This window comes from Semicossyphus pulcher, unplaced genomic scaffold, assembly GCF_022749685.1.
Source record: "Semicossyphus pulcher isolate SPU_LCO1_2020_fin unplaced genomic scaffold, fSemPul1.0.p SCAF_5, whole genome shotgun sequence".
Lineage (NCBI taxonomy): Eukaryota > Metazoa > Chordata > Actinopteri > Labriformes > Labridae > Semicossyphus > Semicossyphus pulcher.
Genome location: NW_027211726.1, coordinates 11939540 through 11955819, shown reverse-complemented (window position 1 = coordinate 11955819; position 16280 = coordinate 11939540). Strand labels below are relative to the sequence as shown.

The window sequence follows — 16280 nt, the reverse complement described above, 5'->3', positions numbered from 1 at the left end:
CGACCAAAAACAGACAAGGAGTCCCATGTCACGGACACTTAATGTGAAAGATAAAAAGAGCAATTGACACCATCACGCCCCTCTCCTTTACCTTCCTCACTCCGTCACTGTTATCCGAGGCTGACATCTCTCTGTCAGCGGTTTCTCCTTGACCCTCGGGGAGGACACTATCACCGTTTGGAGCCAAGAAGAGTTTGTGTTTTAATTTATGAAGGCGAGAGACCTAAAGGTTGTTGTTGTGTCATCTCACTGTTTGCTGCTAGATTTTGAGGCTGGCTGCAGGGACTCATGTGATGTTTTTGTCTGCTTAGCAACAAAAAAATAAACCTGTATTAAGAGAATTTACTGAAAAATACTCAATTACTAGAAAAGTAAGGTTTAACGTGAGTAGTTTTTATCAGCACAATCAAAATAAGAGCACTTTTATAGACTTTTATAGAAATAGACTACCAGATCCTCAAAGTTGTACTCAAGAAAGTACACTTTCCATCACTCCCTGGTATATCAAAGCCTGATCTTTATGAATTAACAGTGCCAGGTCCTTGTAATTCATATGTCTCCTGACTCCTCTCTGGCATTGAGCTGCAGCCATAAGGTCTCCCTGCGGTCTTCTGTCAAGATGGATTTCATGAACCTGAGGAAAGCGGGCCATCTCAAATTCTACCCAAGAGCGGGCCAGCTACACCTGGAAAGGAATTAATCATCACACAATATAGACCTGGAGCCACCTACGCTACTGTATACTTGAATGGATTATCTCATTTCATTCTCACATGCGTGCCACCCGACCATCGTGCAATCGCTGCCCCCTCTCAGGCTTGCATGACAGCTTGGCGTGATCGCTGCCTGACTCTGATGGACGTGGTGGTTTGACATCTGGGTGTCGCTTGACCTGATCCGTTGGTAACAGTAGTGTTCCTTATCGGATGCTTCAGGCTGGGTGCCAGTGACACGGCCCGGCTTTGTGTTGCTCATCTCCTCTGCTCACACAGAGCAGCAGCACCTGCCATGTGCGATCCGTCAGCAGAGACTCCTGCCTTTTAGTTTGAAACGGCTCACCTGGTAAGGTCAGGTGTGGTTTTAGATACTGTTTGCAGGATGTCCTCAGGTAGGGTTTGTCCCGGTGTGATTGAGAAGGCCACATGACTGAGAATGAATGAAGTGCTGGGAAGAAGAACTCATTCACCAAATTCACATGGTTGCCATTCTCCTCTGATGTAACGCTCAGAATGGGAAGCTCAAACGATTATGATGTGGTACTGCTGTTGTTTCTAATAGCATACATTTAGGGAATCCTAAAAATCATTATGTTGTCACTTTTCAATTGATCAGCAACTGAAAAAACGTGACGGGGCATTAGGCCATATTTCGAGTTTTAACATATTTGACACCCCGTTAGCTAAAAGTGTCTCTAGGAAATGGCTGAATGCTAACATCACTTTCTGATATTTGTACACAATACAAAAGAGAAGAGCAGATTCCTAGCTTATGGTGTTAGCTTAGAAGTAGTTGAGGGCTAACATGTCTAAATATAGAGAGACAAAGGTCATATTTCAAGTTAAAACAGCATGACACCCCGCTAATAGTGTTATCTAAGAACTGACTGTGATGACTGTGATGACTTTGATGTTTGTACACAATACAATAGAAAAGAGATAGATTCCTAGCTTATGGTGTTAGCTAACAAGTGGTTGAGTGCTTACATGTTGTCTGTAAAAGGAGAGACATTGGTCATATTTCAAGTTAAAACAACATATTTGACACCCCGCTAATAATGTTATCTAGGAACTGACTGAAGCTAACATCACTGCTAACGTCACTTTTTGATGTTTGTACACAATACAATAGAAATAGATTCCTAGCTTATGGTGTTAGCTTAGAAGTAGTTGAGGGCTAACATGTCTAAATATAGAGAGACAAAGGTCACATTTCAAGTTAAAACAGCATGACACCCCGCTAATAGTGTTATCTAAGAACTGACTGTGATGACTGTGATGACTTTGATGTTTGTACACAATACAATAGAAAAGAGATAGATTCCTAGCTTATGGTGTTAGCTAACAAGTGGTTGAGTGCTTACATGTTGTCTGAAAACGGAGAGACATTGGTCATATTTCAAGTTAAAACAACATATTTGACACCCCGTTAGCTACAATCACAAAACAGCTACTTCTTAGCTAACTTTACTGTAATCTAGGAATTTATCCGTTACCTATTGATGTAAAGATGTCAACAAGTAGGCTATGTTAGCATGCAGCCTCCTCCTAGCTAATGGTAACATCAGACAGGAAGTGGCTTAATGCTAGCATTAGCTGTGGTCTGATGCTAGCTAATGTGTTATCAAATATGTTGTTTTATCTTGAAATAATTGTCTTCCATACCTGAGTGTGACGTCAGCGAAGAGCTAGGAATTCGAATCATGTAAAAGTACCAAACGGTAATATCAGATAAAAGCTAACATTGGCATTTAAAATATTCTAAGCTGACTCCTAGCTAACATTTACTAGCCGGTTGTATTGTGTAATGCTATTAAACAGTAATGTAAACTAGGAATTTGTTAAATGCTTATGTTAGCTGTTGACTAATGGTCGCTAGTGGTTTATAAAAGAGTTGTTTGATGGTTGTTTTAGCTTAAAAAATGGGCCAATGTACTTCTAGATTTATACAAAGGAAAAGACTTTTAAAATGTAAATAAAGCGTGGCCATGACCAGCTACAACATGAATCATTATCAATCTAATATTACTGGGTGATTTTCTTTTATTTTTTACAGAATGACTGCTTTCAATACAGTACAGTATATAAACAGTTAGGGTTAGGTGGAGATTCACCTACAGTTGCTTTTAAATGTTGCTAATTGGAAGTGTTTCTGTTATCTGTCCCTTTTTTGTCCTGCAGCTGACTTATTGCTCTTTGAGAAAGCAGATAACCGTGGCTGTTAACAGCCGTACCAGGTTGTTTGTTTCCCTTCAGGCTCCAACAGAGCTCACGTCATCCTGGACACTGTTTTGTTTTGAATTGTTTACCTGCAGGCGAGGCGCTTTGAGCTCGAATATTCAAACCGTCCAATCAGAGGAAGCCTTTAGGGAGTGCCGGAATGAAAGCAGATAGGATGAACCATGCCCATAAACGTCGGCTGACCTGGAATCAGTTTTTTTTTTTATTGCTGAAGGTAAGAAGAGTTGACGGTTATACTCATCAGTGTTCAGGCATAATTACACCCAGGGGTGAAGGAAGGAGAGAATCTGTGATTCAGCTGCTCAGCATTTCCTTCTTGGTCATGTTTTAGAAGTGACAAGCAGCTGTAAAAGCCAATGAGGTGGAAGAAGACGTGTTGATTTATTGAACCGTGTGTGTGTGTGTGTGTGTGTGTGTGTTTGAGACACCGAGGGACATGAAGTTTGCTTAGAGTCACAGAAACTCGAACATTCCTGTGTGATTATACCACTGCTTTCCAACTTACATACTTCACTAATGTACTCCATAAATTGGATTCACTCCCCACACATTTGCAGCCCTGCCTTCATTCACAAACACACACACACACATACACACAAACACCCTTTATCTTCCCTCACACCCTTGCTTTCTCTCTTTTTTTCCCTCCCTCTTCCTCTCCTCCCTCTGTCTCTCTCTCTCTCTCCCTCTTTTGAAGAACTTTTTTCCATGCAGATCCAAGTCAAACATCTGGGTCAGCTTATATCTAGTGGAACAAGACTTGCAGGATATTGTTGGCAGGATGTGTGAGCTGGAGCAGTTTACTCTGTGGGAATCCCCAATACACACACATACACACACACACACACACACACACACACGGACGCTGACACACCAACACACGCACGCTCACACAGTTTGCTGACATTGTTTCTCTGTGCGCCATTCAACTTGATTTCCAGGTGCAGCGATTCATGTCGGACATGTGGACGAATGCTTGAGCGGCAAGAGGGATCTCTGAGTATGTGAAACCAAACACACAGCAGTAAATAGTTGGTTACATGCCATGTTTAATATTTAGAAGAATGCATTGGTTATTACCAAAAAGGATTACAAAATAGGCTCAAGAAAGGGGAAATCATATTCTATTGTTCAACGCTGAGTACATACAGTAATATGATAATCTGTAACTTAGTATATGTTCACAAATTATTCATGTGCAAGAAGTGCTCGAACAAAACTCTGACTTTCTCTTCTTTTCAGTGCCTTTTTTTTTTACTTTAAAATCTGCTATATTTGAGTTAAAAGAAATATACCCTGTTTTAGCTCGCCAGCTCCGGATGTGCTGTGGTATGTCAAACACTTCAGTACCTCCTTTTCTCTGAACCCACAAACTATCTGCTGGGCCGCTCCCCTCATGTGTAGTTTTACTGTTTACAAATTGCATAAGACAAAACTCTTTCCTCTATCTCCCCTGATTTACAATCCCCCCCTGTCCTCCTTCTCCTCCTCCTCCTCCTCCTCCTCTTCTCCCTTTTTTCCACCCTCTTTTCTCCCCCTGCACTGATTCAATCTTTCTTCTCCGCCGAGTCGCCTTCTTTCGGTTTCTCGTCTGTTTTGAACTCCAGGAAGAAGTCGTTGCAGGCGACGGTGAGCGCGCCCATCAGGATGATGAACTCGGTGAAGTCCACCTCCCCGTCGTTGTTGGCGTCCAGGTCGTTCATCACCTTCTCGACCGCTTCATTATCTTTGGAGGTCTGTCAGTGCAGAGAGAGAGAGAGAGAGAGAGGGAGTTAAGAATGTGTGCTCTGTTATGTGTGTGTGTCGACATACATCATTGCACAAGCTTGTCTGAACTTGTGCGTATGAGTATGTGAGAGCATACCTTCACTTGTGTGTTGCATGTTTAGTGCACAACCGCATCTTCACCTCCTTCTCTTACCCCTAAGTAAGTCCCCAGCTCCTCTAGTAACAGCTCCTTCAGCTCTCCTCTGCTCAGCGTGTACTTGTCGCCCTCCTTCCCCGAGTACTTGTGGAAGGTCTTTATGAGCATCTGCATGGCACTCTCCAGGTTGGAACTTGGCTCCTTGGACATGCTGGAAAAGCACAAGGTCAAAAGGTCAGGCTCTGCCGCGAAATGCCCGCTCCAGCCCCAGCTGCATGTGCGCTCACATAGCAAGCTGAGGGTGAAGCCACCTCTGAGATAAAGTGATAGTAGGACAGGCAGATAGTTGGATGGATGGATGGAAAGAAACCAAAGCAGAGAGGTTTTCCCATTTCTGCACAGACGGGTTGAATAACGCTCTGCGTGCGTGTAGCGCAGAGGCTATTACTGACCCTAATTTAGGTAGTGTGGTCACTGTGTGTGCGTGACCTTACTGGGTTTTACATTTCAGAGGTTTTTTGGGATGGAAAGATGGAGGATAGCTTTGGGAAAGCTTTTTCGAACAATCTTACACACATTGTGTCCGGCATCTTGGAGCTTCTTGTGCTGGACTGGTGGAGAGACTGTGCACACAACAGACACAGATAAGTTACTGTCAACGATGCAGATGCAATAAAAGGTAGTTTGAAGAACATCTGAGCTACTCTTGTAGGCTAACCTGGTAATCGGTCTGTCGGGCGGCCTTATCATTCAAAATACAAACCAGGAAAGAAACACAAAACTAAATCTCACTTGCAGCCACATTCAACTTTTACGCTAAAGTTAAAGACTCTCTACCTGTACAAAAATATATGTCTGAGGCATCATTTTCAGGCTAATCCGTAACAAGCAAAATACATAGCGACACAATCAATCCGTCAATCGGCCCTGTGCATGATTTATTAACTATCAGCTAATTCAAAAGGAGACAGAGGCGCTCATGTCACCGCTTATTGCCTCTCATCATGCTGCAGAGGGCTGCCATTGTCGGAGAGGTCAGCGGAGACAAAGGAGGAAGCGAGTGGACACCAAAGCCGGCTAACTGGAAAATCTATAGGGGTCATCTGTCTCACTGCCTGACGCGGTACAAAAGGGAGCCATGGAGACGAAAATGCTGTCAGTAACACAATATTGAGGGCGGTAATAAGGAATATGTAAAGTTAATGATGTCCACGATAAATGATGTTTGAGGGCTGAAATTTGGTCCAAAAATTGTTTTAGTCTTGACGTTATTGCAAATGAGGGAATAATTTTTCTAAGATTAAAAAATAATTGAATGAATGTTGTAAATCCATGCCACGCTTTTGTGCATTATTCCTACATTTTATTTTACATTAACGCAAACATATTGCCACTTCTTAACGATGCTTTGCCCCAAATACCTTTTTAGCGTAACTTTTTTGATGCTTGCATTTCCTGTCCGGCTGTTCTCAAAGCAAAAAGCAAACTTTTACACATTTGGAAGACAAAAAAAAAGTTCAAATCACTCCCTAAGTTTTGTTCTCGAGCTTTCCGCTGAGTGCCCACTACCCAGTTAGTGATAAAACGCTTTAATTCGCTCAACTTTAACCTTCATCAGATGCAGAGGAGAAAGTCCAGCAAAGCAACCCATCCGAGCTGTCTGTCTTACCTGAGTGCTGATGGAGGGCCTCCTTTGTCTTCGAAGAGGTGCAGAGGACTGAGCCAAGGCAGAGATGGATGGGGAGAGAGTTCGCCAGTGGCTTAAATATCACCTGTTCTCCCCCCCCCTTCCCCCCATCCTTCCCCCACTTACATAGCCTCCACTTCTGTTTCTCAATCCTCCCTCCCTCCCTCTCTCTCTCTCCTCACAGGTGCGCCCCCCACCATCCTCTCTCCATCACACACAAGCAAGAGGCCACAAGCACGGTTATGTTATCGTCACAGTTTTTATTCAATATTAGCCTTTAAACATGTTAGAATAAGCGAAAATGTTACAGCGTTACATATGAAGTTGAGCAAAGTGGAGTTGGACTGAAAAGAGTCCAACTGCTAAAAAACACAAATGCACCCTCGACTGTCGACAGGAAATAAACCAGATCAACACACAACATCCTGGGAAACATCTTAAGCCTTTACAGCACGTCCATATATACTTGAATGTACACTAAGTATATCAAGTGGAGGGGTGTTTAACACAGGCTTTTATCTTCCTCGACTGTGTCACAGAATGAATGAGACGTATTGTGTGGCTGCAAACACTCCCTGCTGCAAATCTGCTGTGTTTCGTTCCAGCATGTTCTTAATCTACAAGGGGTTAAGTTTGGGTGGGGTTTACACTTTGGGACCGTTACAAAACAGTGCAGTTCAACCTATCAAAAAAAAAAAGTCAGTCAATCTGTTATTGTAAGCATTAGCTGCAATATAATAGCAGTTATTAACCCAGGTGTTGTTCTTTAAATCCGTTGGTAGTGCTCGTTGTGCCAGTTCTGTTAATTAAGCTTTATCCAGTTTCTTCTTACCATTACTTGCTCATGATGATTGGTTATAAGCGACAAAAAGAGCACAAAGATGCACAAAACACGCCCGGCCTATGGGGGATAGCTATAATAATGAATGTAGCTTGCCAGTATATACAAGGTGCAAGCGCTTGAGGCCTGTGTTAAACAGAGAGCCGGCTGCAGATGGTGCAAGAGAGTGATATGTTTCCGTTATTCACAGGAAGTACCTTGATTAGAAAATGTTTGATATAAAAGGAATATAGGTTTCAATAAAAGAATGATAATAGAGTCTAAATAGCCCCAAAAAATGCCCAGTAAGGCTGTGAGTATAGAGCATGCAGAAAGCACAGCGTACAACAAAAGGCAGAGCAGAGTGAGTGTAAATGAGTATTTGCAATGGGAGTGTCGCAGTGAGGCAGGGTGACCACGTGACTCAGGTTTATTTGTCTTGCCCATTTTGCTGCTGAGCAGTTTGAAGTGCCAGGTGCTGTTACAGTGCATAAGGTGCACATTTGGTAGCGTGCCCACAATGTGGGTGCCTTAAGCACCAAGCGGGCTGGCCAGGTGGACCTATAACATAGCAGGCCTGCAACACGAGCCTTTTTCTCATGGCTGCATTATTGATGATGAGACAATTTACAAATCATTAAATTGTAATTAACAAATTGCATATAATGTGACAAAGAAGTACAATTTCAAGTGATCTCCATAGTGGTCCGAACAAGAAAGAGTTAGTTTAAAAAATTAAATATAAAGAGGCCATGTTACACTTAAATATCTGGCCTCAGAAATTGCAATACATTGGTAATACTAGCAAATACATGTCTGATAGCATGCAACCTTTTATGTATAAGCCTGTTGTAAAAGATCATACTAGATATATTCATAATGATGGCTCAGTATTTCTTTGGTAAAATAAAAGCACAACGATCTCTCTGACACTATCACCTTGTCTGATGGGCAGGATCACTCGAGCCTGGGATTACTTTCATGTAATTGTTTGTCTCCCAGGGTGTGTTACCCATCTAAAGTCTAATCCAGTTGTTTCCCAATGCTTGGGACTGAAGGATCCAGTTGCAGGTCAAACAGGGTCTTTAAACTGTATTAGGGTGTGACCGACAAACAAACGCGCAATACTGAATGAGGTGCTTAAACCTGCAGTGAGAAACAAGAAACGCACCAAATAAAAACACATTGTATTGTAAAAAAGTGACTTCTGCGATATGTGTTTCTAAACTTCTTTGTGTTTACGGTCTTCTAAATCAGCTGGATTAGGTTGCATGAACACCTTCTCTAACCTGCTCCTCTAGTCACCAGCCCACTCCCATGAGACTATTTTAAGATCCCTTTTGACCGAAGGGGTCCTTCGGTGTGGATTCCATTCTTCAACCTTAATTATTTAGACGAGGGCCACACCTGATCTTCAAGTTCCTAATCCTTGGGTGACAGTGAGTGACAAGAATAAACTTTAGGATCCACGTGAAGTGAATTATCTGGGAAATACAGAAAAAAAGAGAGCCCATAATGTAGATGAGAAAAAGAGAAGAGGGTGTGATGGGACACTTAAGTAATGCAAAGCTTCAGCAAAACAATTTGTTTATTGTCATGCCAAATCAGCTCCACAGCATTGTGAATTCAAAGATGAGAATGTAAAAAAATTATGTAGTGTTATTGACAGATTTCCATGCAACCCTTATAAGAATGTTCAACATTATGGGAAATATGTTAACCCGCTTTCTTGCCGAGAGTTAGACCAGAAGATTAACACCACTCTCGTCTTAGTAGAGCATACACTACAGCAAGCTGTTGATTAGCATAGCCTAGCATAAACACTAAAAACAATGAGACAAAGCTAGCTTGCCTCCAAAGCTTCAACCAGCATTTTTTGCAGAGAGTTAGATGAGAAGATCGATACCGCTCTCTTCATAAGCTAGCTAAGCAATAGCATAGCCTAGCATAAACACTGGAACTCCTAGCTTGCTTTCAAAGCTCACTGTTTAACATGTTATATCTGAGAAGTTTAATCTTGTTAGTTTTTTGGGCAGAGTAAATTAAGAAGATATAACCTGTAAACAAGGAAGCTTTGGATGTAAACATTTGTGTTAGCTTGGGACAGAGCCATGTTAGCTAGTACTTTCTTTATGCTAGGCTTAGCTAACTGGCGGCTGGCAGTAACTTCAAATTCAATTGCTGTGCAGTAGAAGATAAGCTAAAGTTGACTAGCATAGCCTAGCACAAATACTGGAAACTGAAAGCTTACTAATCAACAAGTTGTATCTGAGCAGTTTCACCTTTTTAACACGTGTTTTTTGGGGCACGAGTGGCCTGTGAACGTGTTTTGTTTGGTTGAGATAAAACTGGGCTAGCTTGCTAAAGATAGTCCTTATGGTAAACTAAGCTTAACGCCTGCTGGAAGTATTCATATTCAGTGGCTTATTAGTGTTTTATCAACCTAATTATCTAACTCCTGGCAAGAAATCTGTTCTCCCAAAATGTTTTTTAAGCCATTACTGCTTAGCAAGACAAACACTGCTGCTGTTTTAAGCAGGACCAATGTACAGTAAGTAGCGTAGAAGCGTTAAAAAAAGAGACCCAGATTAAAAACAAAAGTATAGGGAGAGGACGGGATTTAAACAAAACATCTTGGCTGCAGTGGTGTGTTAGCATACAGTGACACTTTGGCCATGTGTGTCAGTGTGCTGCTGCAGGTAAATCATATTTTGCAGTAAAGATTTCACAGGGACATGGCATGCATATGATAGTGTACGTCTGCATGCTATCATAGTATAATATCATAATGAGGTAAATGTGCTATATAGTGGGGTGCACATGCTGTACATATGAACATAGTGGTAGTACGAAGCAATAATTCTACTGTCATGTATTTATCATATAAAATGAATGGGGATTCTTCAGAGCTGGGTTTGTAGTGTTTGAGCTTTAATCAAAACTTGTTTGTATTTAAATTTCTTTAGTGGCTTTTCAACTTATTTTGGCATTAATGTTGTGTTATGTGTAGTGTTGAATGTAAGCGTGTAGTGTGATTTCTGGTGAAGGAATGGATTGTCCCCTATGAAGTCGCCTCTATCTTCTTCTCCACTTCTTCCTCTACAGCTGCAGCTAACTTCTCAGCAGCTTCCTCCACCTTTTCTGTTTCCTCCGCCTTCTCTTCGTTCACGGCAACCTCCACTGCTGTTGCTGCCGCCTCCACTGCTGAAGCCACCGCCGATGCTCCTGCTGCTACTGCTTCTGGCACGGCCGGGCTCACCTCCACCTTTGCTGGCTCAGGCTCCGTCCCCCCCTCTGCCTTAGCTTCTACTTTTACATCTATGTTTCCGTCTGCGTTTGCTTCTAACTTTATTTCAGCAGTCGCTTCTGGCTTTGCCTCTTCATTCGCCTCTGGCTTTGCTTCCTCCTTTGCCTCTGTGGTCGCCTCCGGCTTCTCCTCCTCTTTGTCCGGGCCGTTTTGTGCCACTTGTCCGGACGCAGCATTCTGGGCTGGCTCTTCGTTGGCGAGGGCGCGCTGCTCACTGAGCGAGGTCGCCAGGTAGCCGACCAGCTTCATGTACTCCTCAAAACCGACCTTGCCGTCTTGGTTGGCATCCAATCCCTGGCCCATGTTGTTGACCGCCTCCTTACTCTCCGTGTCCTGGTTTGAAGGCACACACAACCATGAAACAATCAAGCATGATGATGAGTAACTCTACCTGGACGCTTAATGATGAAATTAGCATAAAGGATTAGTAAATGACTCTCTATCAGAGGCTCTATTTACATTATAATGCTGGTCAATGTCATTCTATCATATCAGATCACTTTCCCCATTCAGCTACTGTATATTACACCACATTTGGGAGCAATCTGAACAGGTTAAAACTGGTCAATGCAAATGCAAGACTACTGGTGGTTACATAATGCAAGTGTCAGTAACATTTCAGAGAGGTTCATTTAAGGGTTCCTAACCGAGAGGATGTTGGAGAGTTGGTTCTTGACAAGGCCCTGGAATTCTTTCTTTCCTAGACTCTCTCTTCCCTTGGTCGACTTCAGGAACACCTTCACCAGCGTCTGAATGGCAGCCTCCATGACTCCTCTGTCTGGGGAAAGGAAAGGGTCAAGAGAGTGGTGTGAGTTAGATTGATGGGTAGATTGATTCATAGATAGATGCAGGACATGGCAGAAGTGATTAAACTCAATGCTGCTGTTGCGTGCCGTGCAGGGCAGGAACTTCTAGGATGCTCTGATTCAAAAACACATTCGAGCAATCGGCACATGCAGTGGAAAATGAAACAGAGGATCTCCTCGTGTCCCTGCGAGGCCTTTCGTTTCACGTGTTGAGCGAGAGCGGCGACAAGGGAGGGAACAGTGACGTGAGATAAGCGGAGAGGGTGAGAGGGAGTCTGATTGAGAGACAAGCCGTGATGCACAATGGAAGTTCTGATCTTTGATAGGTCATTCGATCTACTGAAGCTACCAAGGGGACTGGGCTTCAGATTACCCGAGGGATTACCTAGTCCCTGTCTGCTCCTCTCTCTCTCTTTCTGTCTTTCTTTCTCTCTCACCTGCTGTACCTGCCTCACTCTGTCAGTGCCACTGTCTCCTTCTTGTTTTCACCTTGTTGCCCTTTCTTCTTCACACTGTTGCACACAAATAGATATTTGACAGTTAGGCTTGATCGGTAACGATGTTACTATTCTAGTTTTTTCCTCCTGATATCGATTTCGATACCTAGACTTGAGCTTTGGCCAATACCAAGCACCCCTCCAATACTAGTGGTTGTGGACTGTTGTCGGGTGTTATTGTCACACGATAATTCCTGAAACCTGTGGCTTTTGGGGGCTCACTGGTTATAACAGATTAGTGTATTGCCAGGCATACTCACAGATACCACACACCGCATTTTAGGCAATATTGGACCGATAAGAATACTGGTATATCGACAGCGATATCTGTATCGACACCGGTATACCGACACCGATATCGGTATCGACACCGGTATACTGACACAGATATCTGTATCGATGCCGGTATCCCAACAGCTTTATCGGTATCGAAACCGGTATACCAACACCGACACCGGTATACCAGCACTCATTTCAGTATCGACACTGGTATACCGACACAGATATCTGTATTGACACCAGTATACCGGCACCGATATCGGTATCGACACCGGTATACCGACACAATATCTATATCGACACCGGTATACCAACACCGATATCGGTATCGACACCGGTATACTGACACAATATCTATATATAGACACCGGTATACCAACACCGATATCGGTGTCGACACCGGTATACCAACACAATATCTATATCGACACCGGTATACCAACACCGATATCGGTGTCGACACCGGTATACTGACACAGATATCTGTATCGACACTGGGATACCAACACCGATATTGGTATTGACTCCGGTATACCGACACCGACACTGGTACACCAGCACTGATTTCAGTATCGACACCGATATATACCAACACCGATATCAGTATCGACATTGCTATACCAGTATCAGAAGAACTCCATAGAAAAGGATTTTAAGGCTTTCATTACACATCAGAAGTGAATTCCGAGAGGTTAAAAACAAGCACAAGTATTTAAAAGTGTACCTAAACAGAATATGCCTTAGACAGAGCCATTTAAGAGATCTACAGATGTATAGATAAGCTGCTTGTTGCTCAAATTGTACAACATGCCAGTAGGTGACACATCTTTGCAGGAATTCCACTCATTGCTGTGTGTGGAGATCACTTAGACAGGAATTTACAGGCCAACTCCGAGCTAGTTTGCCCCAAAGCAGTACGAGGATATGTTCAAGGCGGCCGTACTCGTCTGTCAGCTTGAGTCACACAAACGCTGCAGAGCAAACAACAGTTTGAGCCGGTGAGAGAACACACTGTAGACTCCCAACAGGATGCCGTCTTACTCGTGTCAGCTGAAGGGTCATTTGTAGGCCGTAAACTAATATATCAATTACTGAAGTGCATGTTGCACTCAAGCAGCATGAAGCCGAGCAATTTCCCTCCAGTCTCATTATAGTACGAGAGCTCTGACACTGTAGCGTACAGCCATTAAAACCTAAGATTTCACTCGACCTCTTTCAGGCTTTCCTTGCTGACCTACTGATCTTTAACTGTCACTATGCTCTGCCTCATTCTGCCACCACATGAGCACAATAAAACCACAGGTTTGCATGGAGTACAGTGGCAATATTTGACCTGATTGTAAACACAGCTGTCACTGAACAATAGTAATAAAGTTGGGAGGCATGGATTCCAACAAAAACAGGCATATTTGGATACTCTCCCATCCTGGATCCTGTCTTTTGTCAGAGTTTGGTGTGTTAGAGACACAGCCCTTGTTTTGTAGGAACTTTAGGGGACTTCTTCCTGCAAGGTGACACACCCTCCTCAGCCTGAGCAACGTTACACAAGGGCCTAAGCAGCTATCATGTGTCCCGTCCAAAAATACCCAGCAAAGACCTTATACTTTGACTGTCCATTCTCACAATCATTATTCACCTAGTGACCTTTCTTAAGGTGGTATTGCCTGCTTCAACAGAGACTCGTAAACTAATTTCGACAAATGAAGTCAAATCCTGCATCACAAGCAACACGTCACAGATTCAACTTGTCCCACTCAGGGCGCAAATAAGTTTAGTTATTCGTCCTAAAAGGCCATAAAACAACTGCGCAAATAATTAAATATACAGGCCTACAACCAGAGGTTTCCCGTTTCCCTCCAGAGCCCAAAGGAGATTGAGTGTTGCGTTTCCAAATGGGCGAATGTGATACGGTATGTGCGCAGAGTAATGACAATACTACCGCTCGCGTGGCATAAAATATTAAAAGAGGAACAAGTTAGGTTGTGGCTGTAAATTGCGGTGAGCAGACGTACAGCGGCCGCCTTTCATCCTATTCCTCGGTTAGGTTTGAACATATACAGGCGCGTGCGCAATCAAGTTTGCCAGGGATTATCATCATTAACAGCACGAGCAGTTTTGAATATTGACAGACAGAATTTTTCTTATCATAATCGAAACAAAAAACCGGCCATCGACCAAAGCTGTCACTCCCGCGGGCCTCCTTATAATGTACGCAAAAGGCTAATTTTGCGCAAAATTGCGCTTTAACGCACGACCAGGATCCCCGCGGGATATCCTATACTTAACTTCAACACTCTGACACATCAAGTCACTTCAATTTTTGATATGTTTGCAATTGATCGGCAACTTGACAACTGATCTACATCAAAATATCAAATATCTTTCCGAGGGAGGAAGACAGAGGGAGAGAGAGAGAAAGCATATGGCAATCAAAGACGCTCAATAAACCCATAAAAGTACGCGTATTAAAATCAAATAGCTGCTAATAAGTTTAATTTACTCTTTCGTAAAAGTGCAACGTGAGCTTAAAAACTTGTGAGCTCTGCAGTCATTGAAACCGTCCTGCAGTCAGCCCGCGGCCAAGTTTCATGGGATGGCTCTTTGCAAGAGTCTATCGAAACGTGGCAAAAACGATGATCAAATACAATGCTTACAGGCAGGATAAAACCCCAAAGAAGCCAGAAAGACGCATTCAACTCACCGTATACCGTCTGCGGGACAAGAGAAGTGTATAAATGTGCGCAAATTTCAGTTTCTGCCCTCTTCTCCGCCTTTCTACGCCGCTTTGAGCCCAGAGAACTTGCCAAACTAGTAGGACAGCAGAATCTCTTCCGTGATTTAGGTTTTTTTTTTTCTTTCCCTTAAAACTTTTCCCCCTGACAAGTCAAAGGGCGTGTACCTGGAAGAGTGAGAGGGAGAAGTGGGAATGTGGAAGAGCAGAGCGCGAGCTCGAGCTCTCAGGAAAAGGGAGTAAAAGTGTATCAAAACACTTTAACTTGAGTTTTTATTGGAATTATCTTTGGCTCATGGGCCAGCTGTTTCACGTCATGTGTGATTTGCACGGTTTCACGCCAACTAGACAGCCTTGTGGCTTCATCTGGGACGGGGAGACAGGGCGGGAGGGATTACTTCATCTGCATTAAGCCCTTTCAAAAGTATTTACTTATTAAATCCTGATGGAAAAAGACGTCTGAGAGTAAAACTAAAGCTATTATCTATAATCTTGCAATCCTTTTAGGGAGGATGTGTCTTTTTTTTTCTTACACAGATGTCTCGTCTCAACAGATGTCTCAAATATGTGTCAACAAAAGTTACAAACACGACCAAAATCATACAAGAGGGTTAAAACATCAATTTGGCTGTGAAAGAGGATCAATCTCTTCCCATAGCACACTTTGGGAACGTGAATGTAAAGGAATCTTGTGTGAAAAAACTTCAAGGAAGACAATATCTGTTGGTCTGCGCTCAACAGTATTGGGCAAAATTCAAAATATACTTATATTTAATGCTTAAAAAGTTAGAAACTTGCGCAAAAGCATAGTGTCCCACTAGCCAAACGGCTTACAACTAAAATGTGCCTCTTTCGGCGGGCCATTCTTTCCCAAACAGACACTTTGGGAATAAGAGAGTAAAGGAATCTTGAGTGAAAAAACGACAGGAAAGACGAGAGTGGGTGGCAAAAAGTGGCGCAAGAGTTAAAGCAGTCTTGCCAGATTCTTGAACGAGCTTTCATGTCTGCAGCTTTGAAATTCCCTCGAAAGATTAAATCTGCGTCTCTCCATGAATAAGTGAGATACAAGCCCTTACGCTGAGGTTATCTGTGAGAGCTCTACTACGCACAGATAACTTACACACGCCCTACTATAGAAGATGAGTGCCATGTTTGTTGGTGCTGACTCACTGACCCGTCATCACCCCCTCCTACACTGGCACCTTGGCGAGAGTAATGTAGATACAAAGGTCACATTTTCTTATCTGTGGAGAGATCCGCGTTGTTGAAATCAGTTAGCAGCACCTTGTCTCTGTTACAGAATTAAAGCCGGCCTATAGGCTATAAAACAGC

At 43.0% G+C, this 16280-nt stretch overlaps 2 protein-coding genes across 2 annotated transcripts; both read right to left on the bottom strand.

Annotated features, from left to right (window-relative positions):
- Positions 1–4497: 4497 nt before the first annotated feature.
- On the bottom strand, positions 4498–5411 carry s100s (S100 calcium binding protein S). Its single transcript, XM_069681313.1, has 3 exons — positions 5398–5411; positions 4879–5032; positions 4498–4693 (listed from the first exon to the last, which is right to left on the bottom strand). Exons 1-3 carry the CDS (start codon positions 5409–5411, stop codon positions 4505–4507), a joined length of 357 nt encoding a protein of 118 aa, XP_069537414.1. The 3' UTR covers positions 4498–4504.
- A 2079-nt stretch (positions 5412–7490) lies between these two features.
- Positions 7491–15056, bottom strand: s100u (S100 calcium binding protein U). The gene is made up of 3 exons (XM_069681647.1): positions 14919–15056; positions 11283–11413; positions 7491–10968 (listed from the first exon to the last, which is right to left on the bottom strand). The coding sequence occupies exons 2-3, from the start codon at positions 11400–11402 to the stop codon at positions 10390–10392; spliced, it is 699 nt and encodes a 232-aa protein (XP_069537748.1). The 5' UTR covers positions 11403–11413; positions 14919–15056; the 3' UTR covers positions 7491–10389.
- Positions 15057–16280: the final 1224 nt, after the last annotated feature.

Bases quoted from the DNA above. Each gene is read 5' to 3' on its own strand.
- s100s (XM_069681313.1), bottom strand. The intron at 4,694-4,878 runs GTAAGAGAAGGA...CTGCACTGACAG, and splicing joins AGCTGGGGACTTACTTAGGG to ACCTCCAAAGATAATGAAGC.
- s100u (XM_069681647.1), bottom strand. From the start codon at position 11,402: ATGGAGGCTGCCATTCAGACGCTGGTGAAGGTGTTCCTGAAGTCGACC. The intron at 10,969-11,282 runs GTTAGGAACCCT...CCTTCAAACCAG, and splicing joins AACTCTCCAACATCCTCTCG to GACACGGAGAGTAAGGAGGC.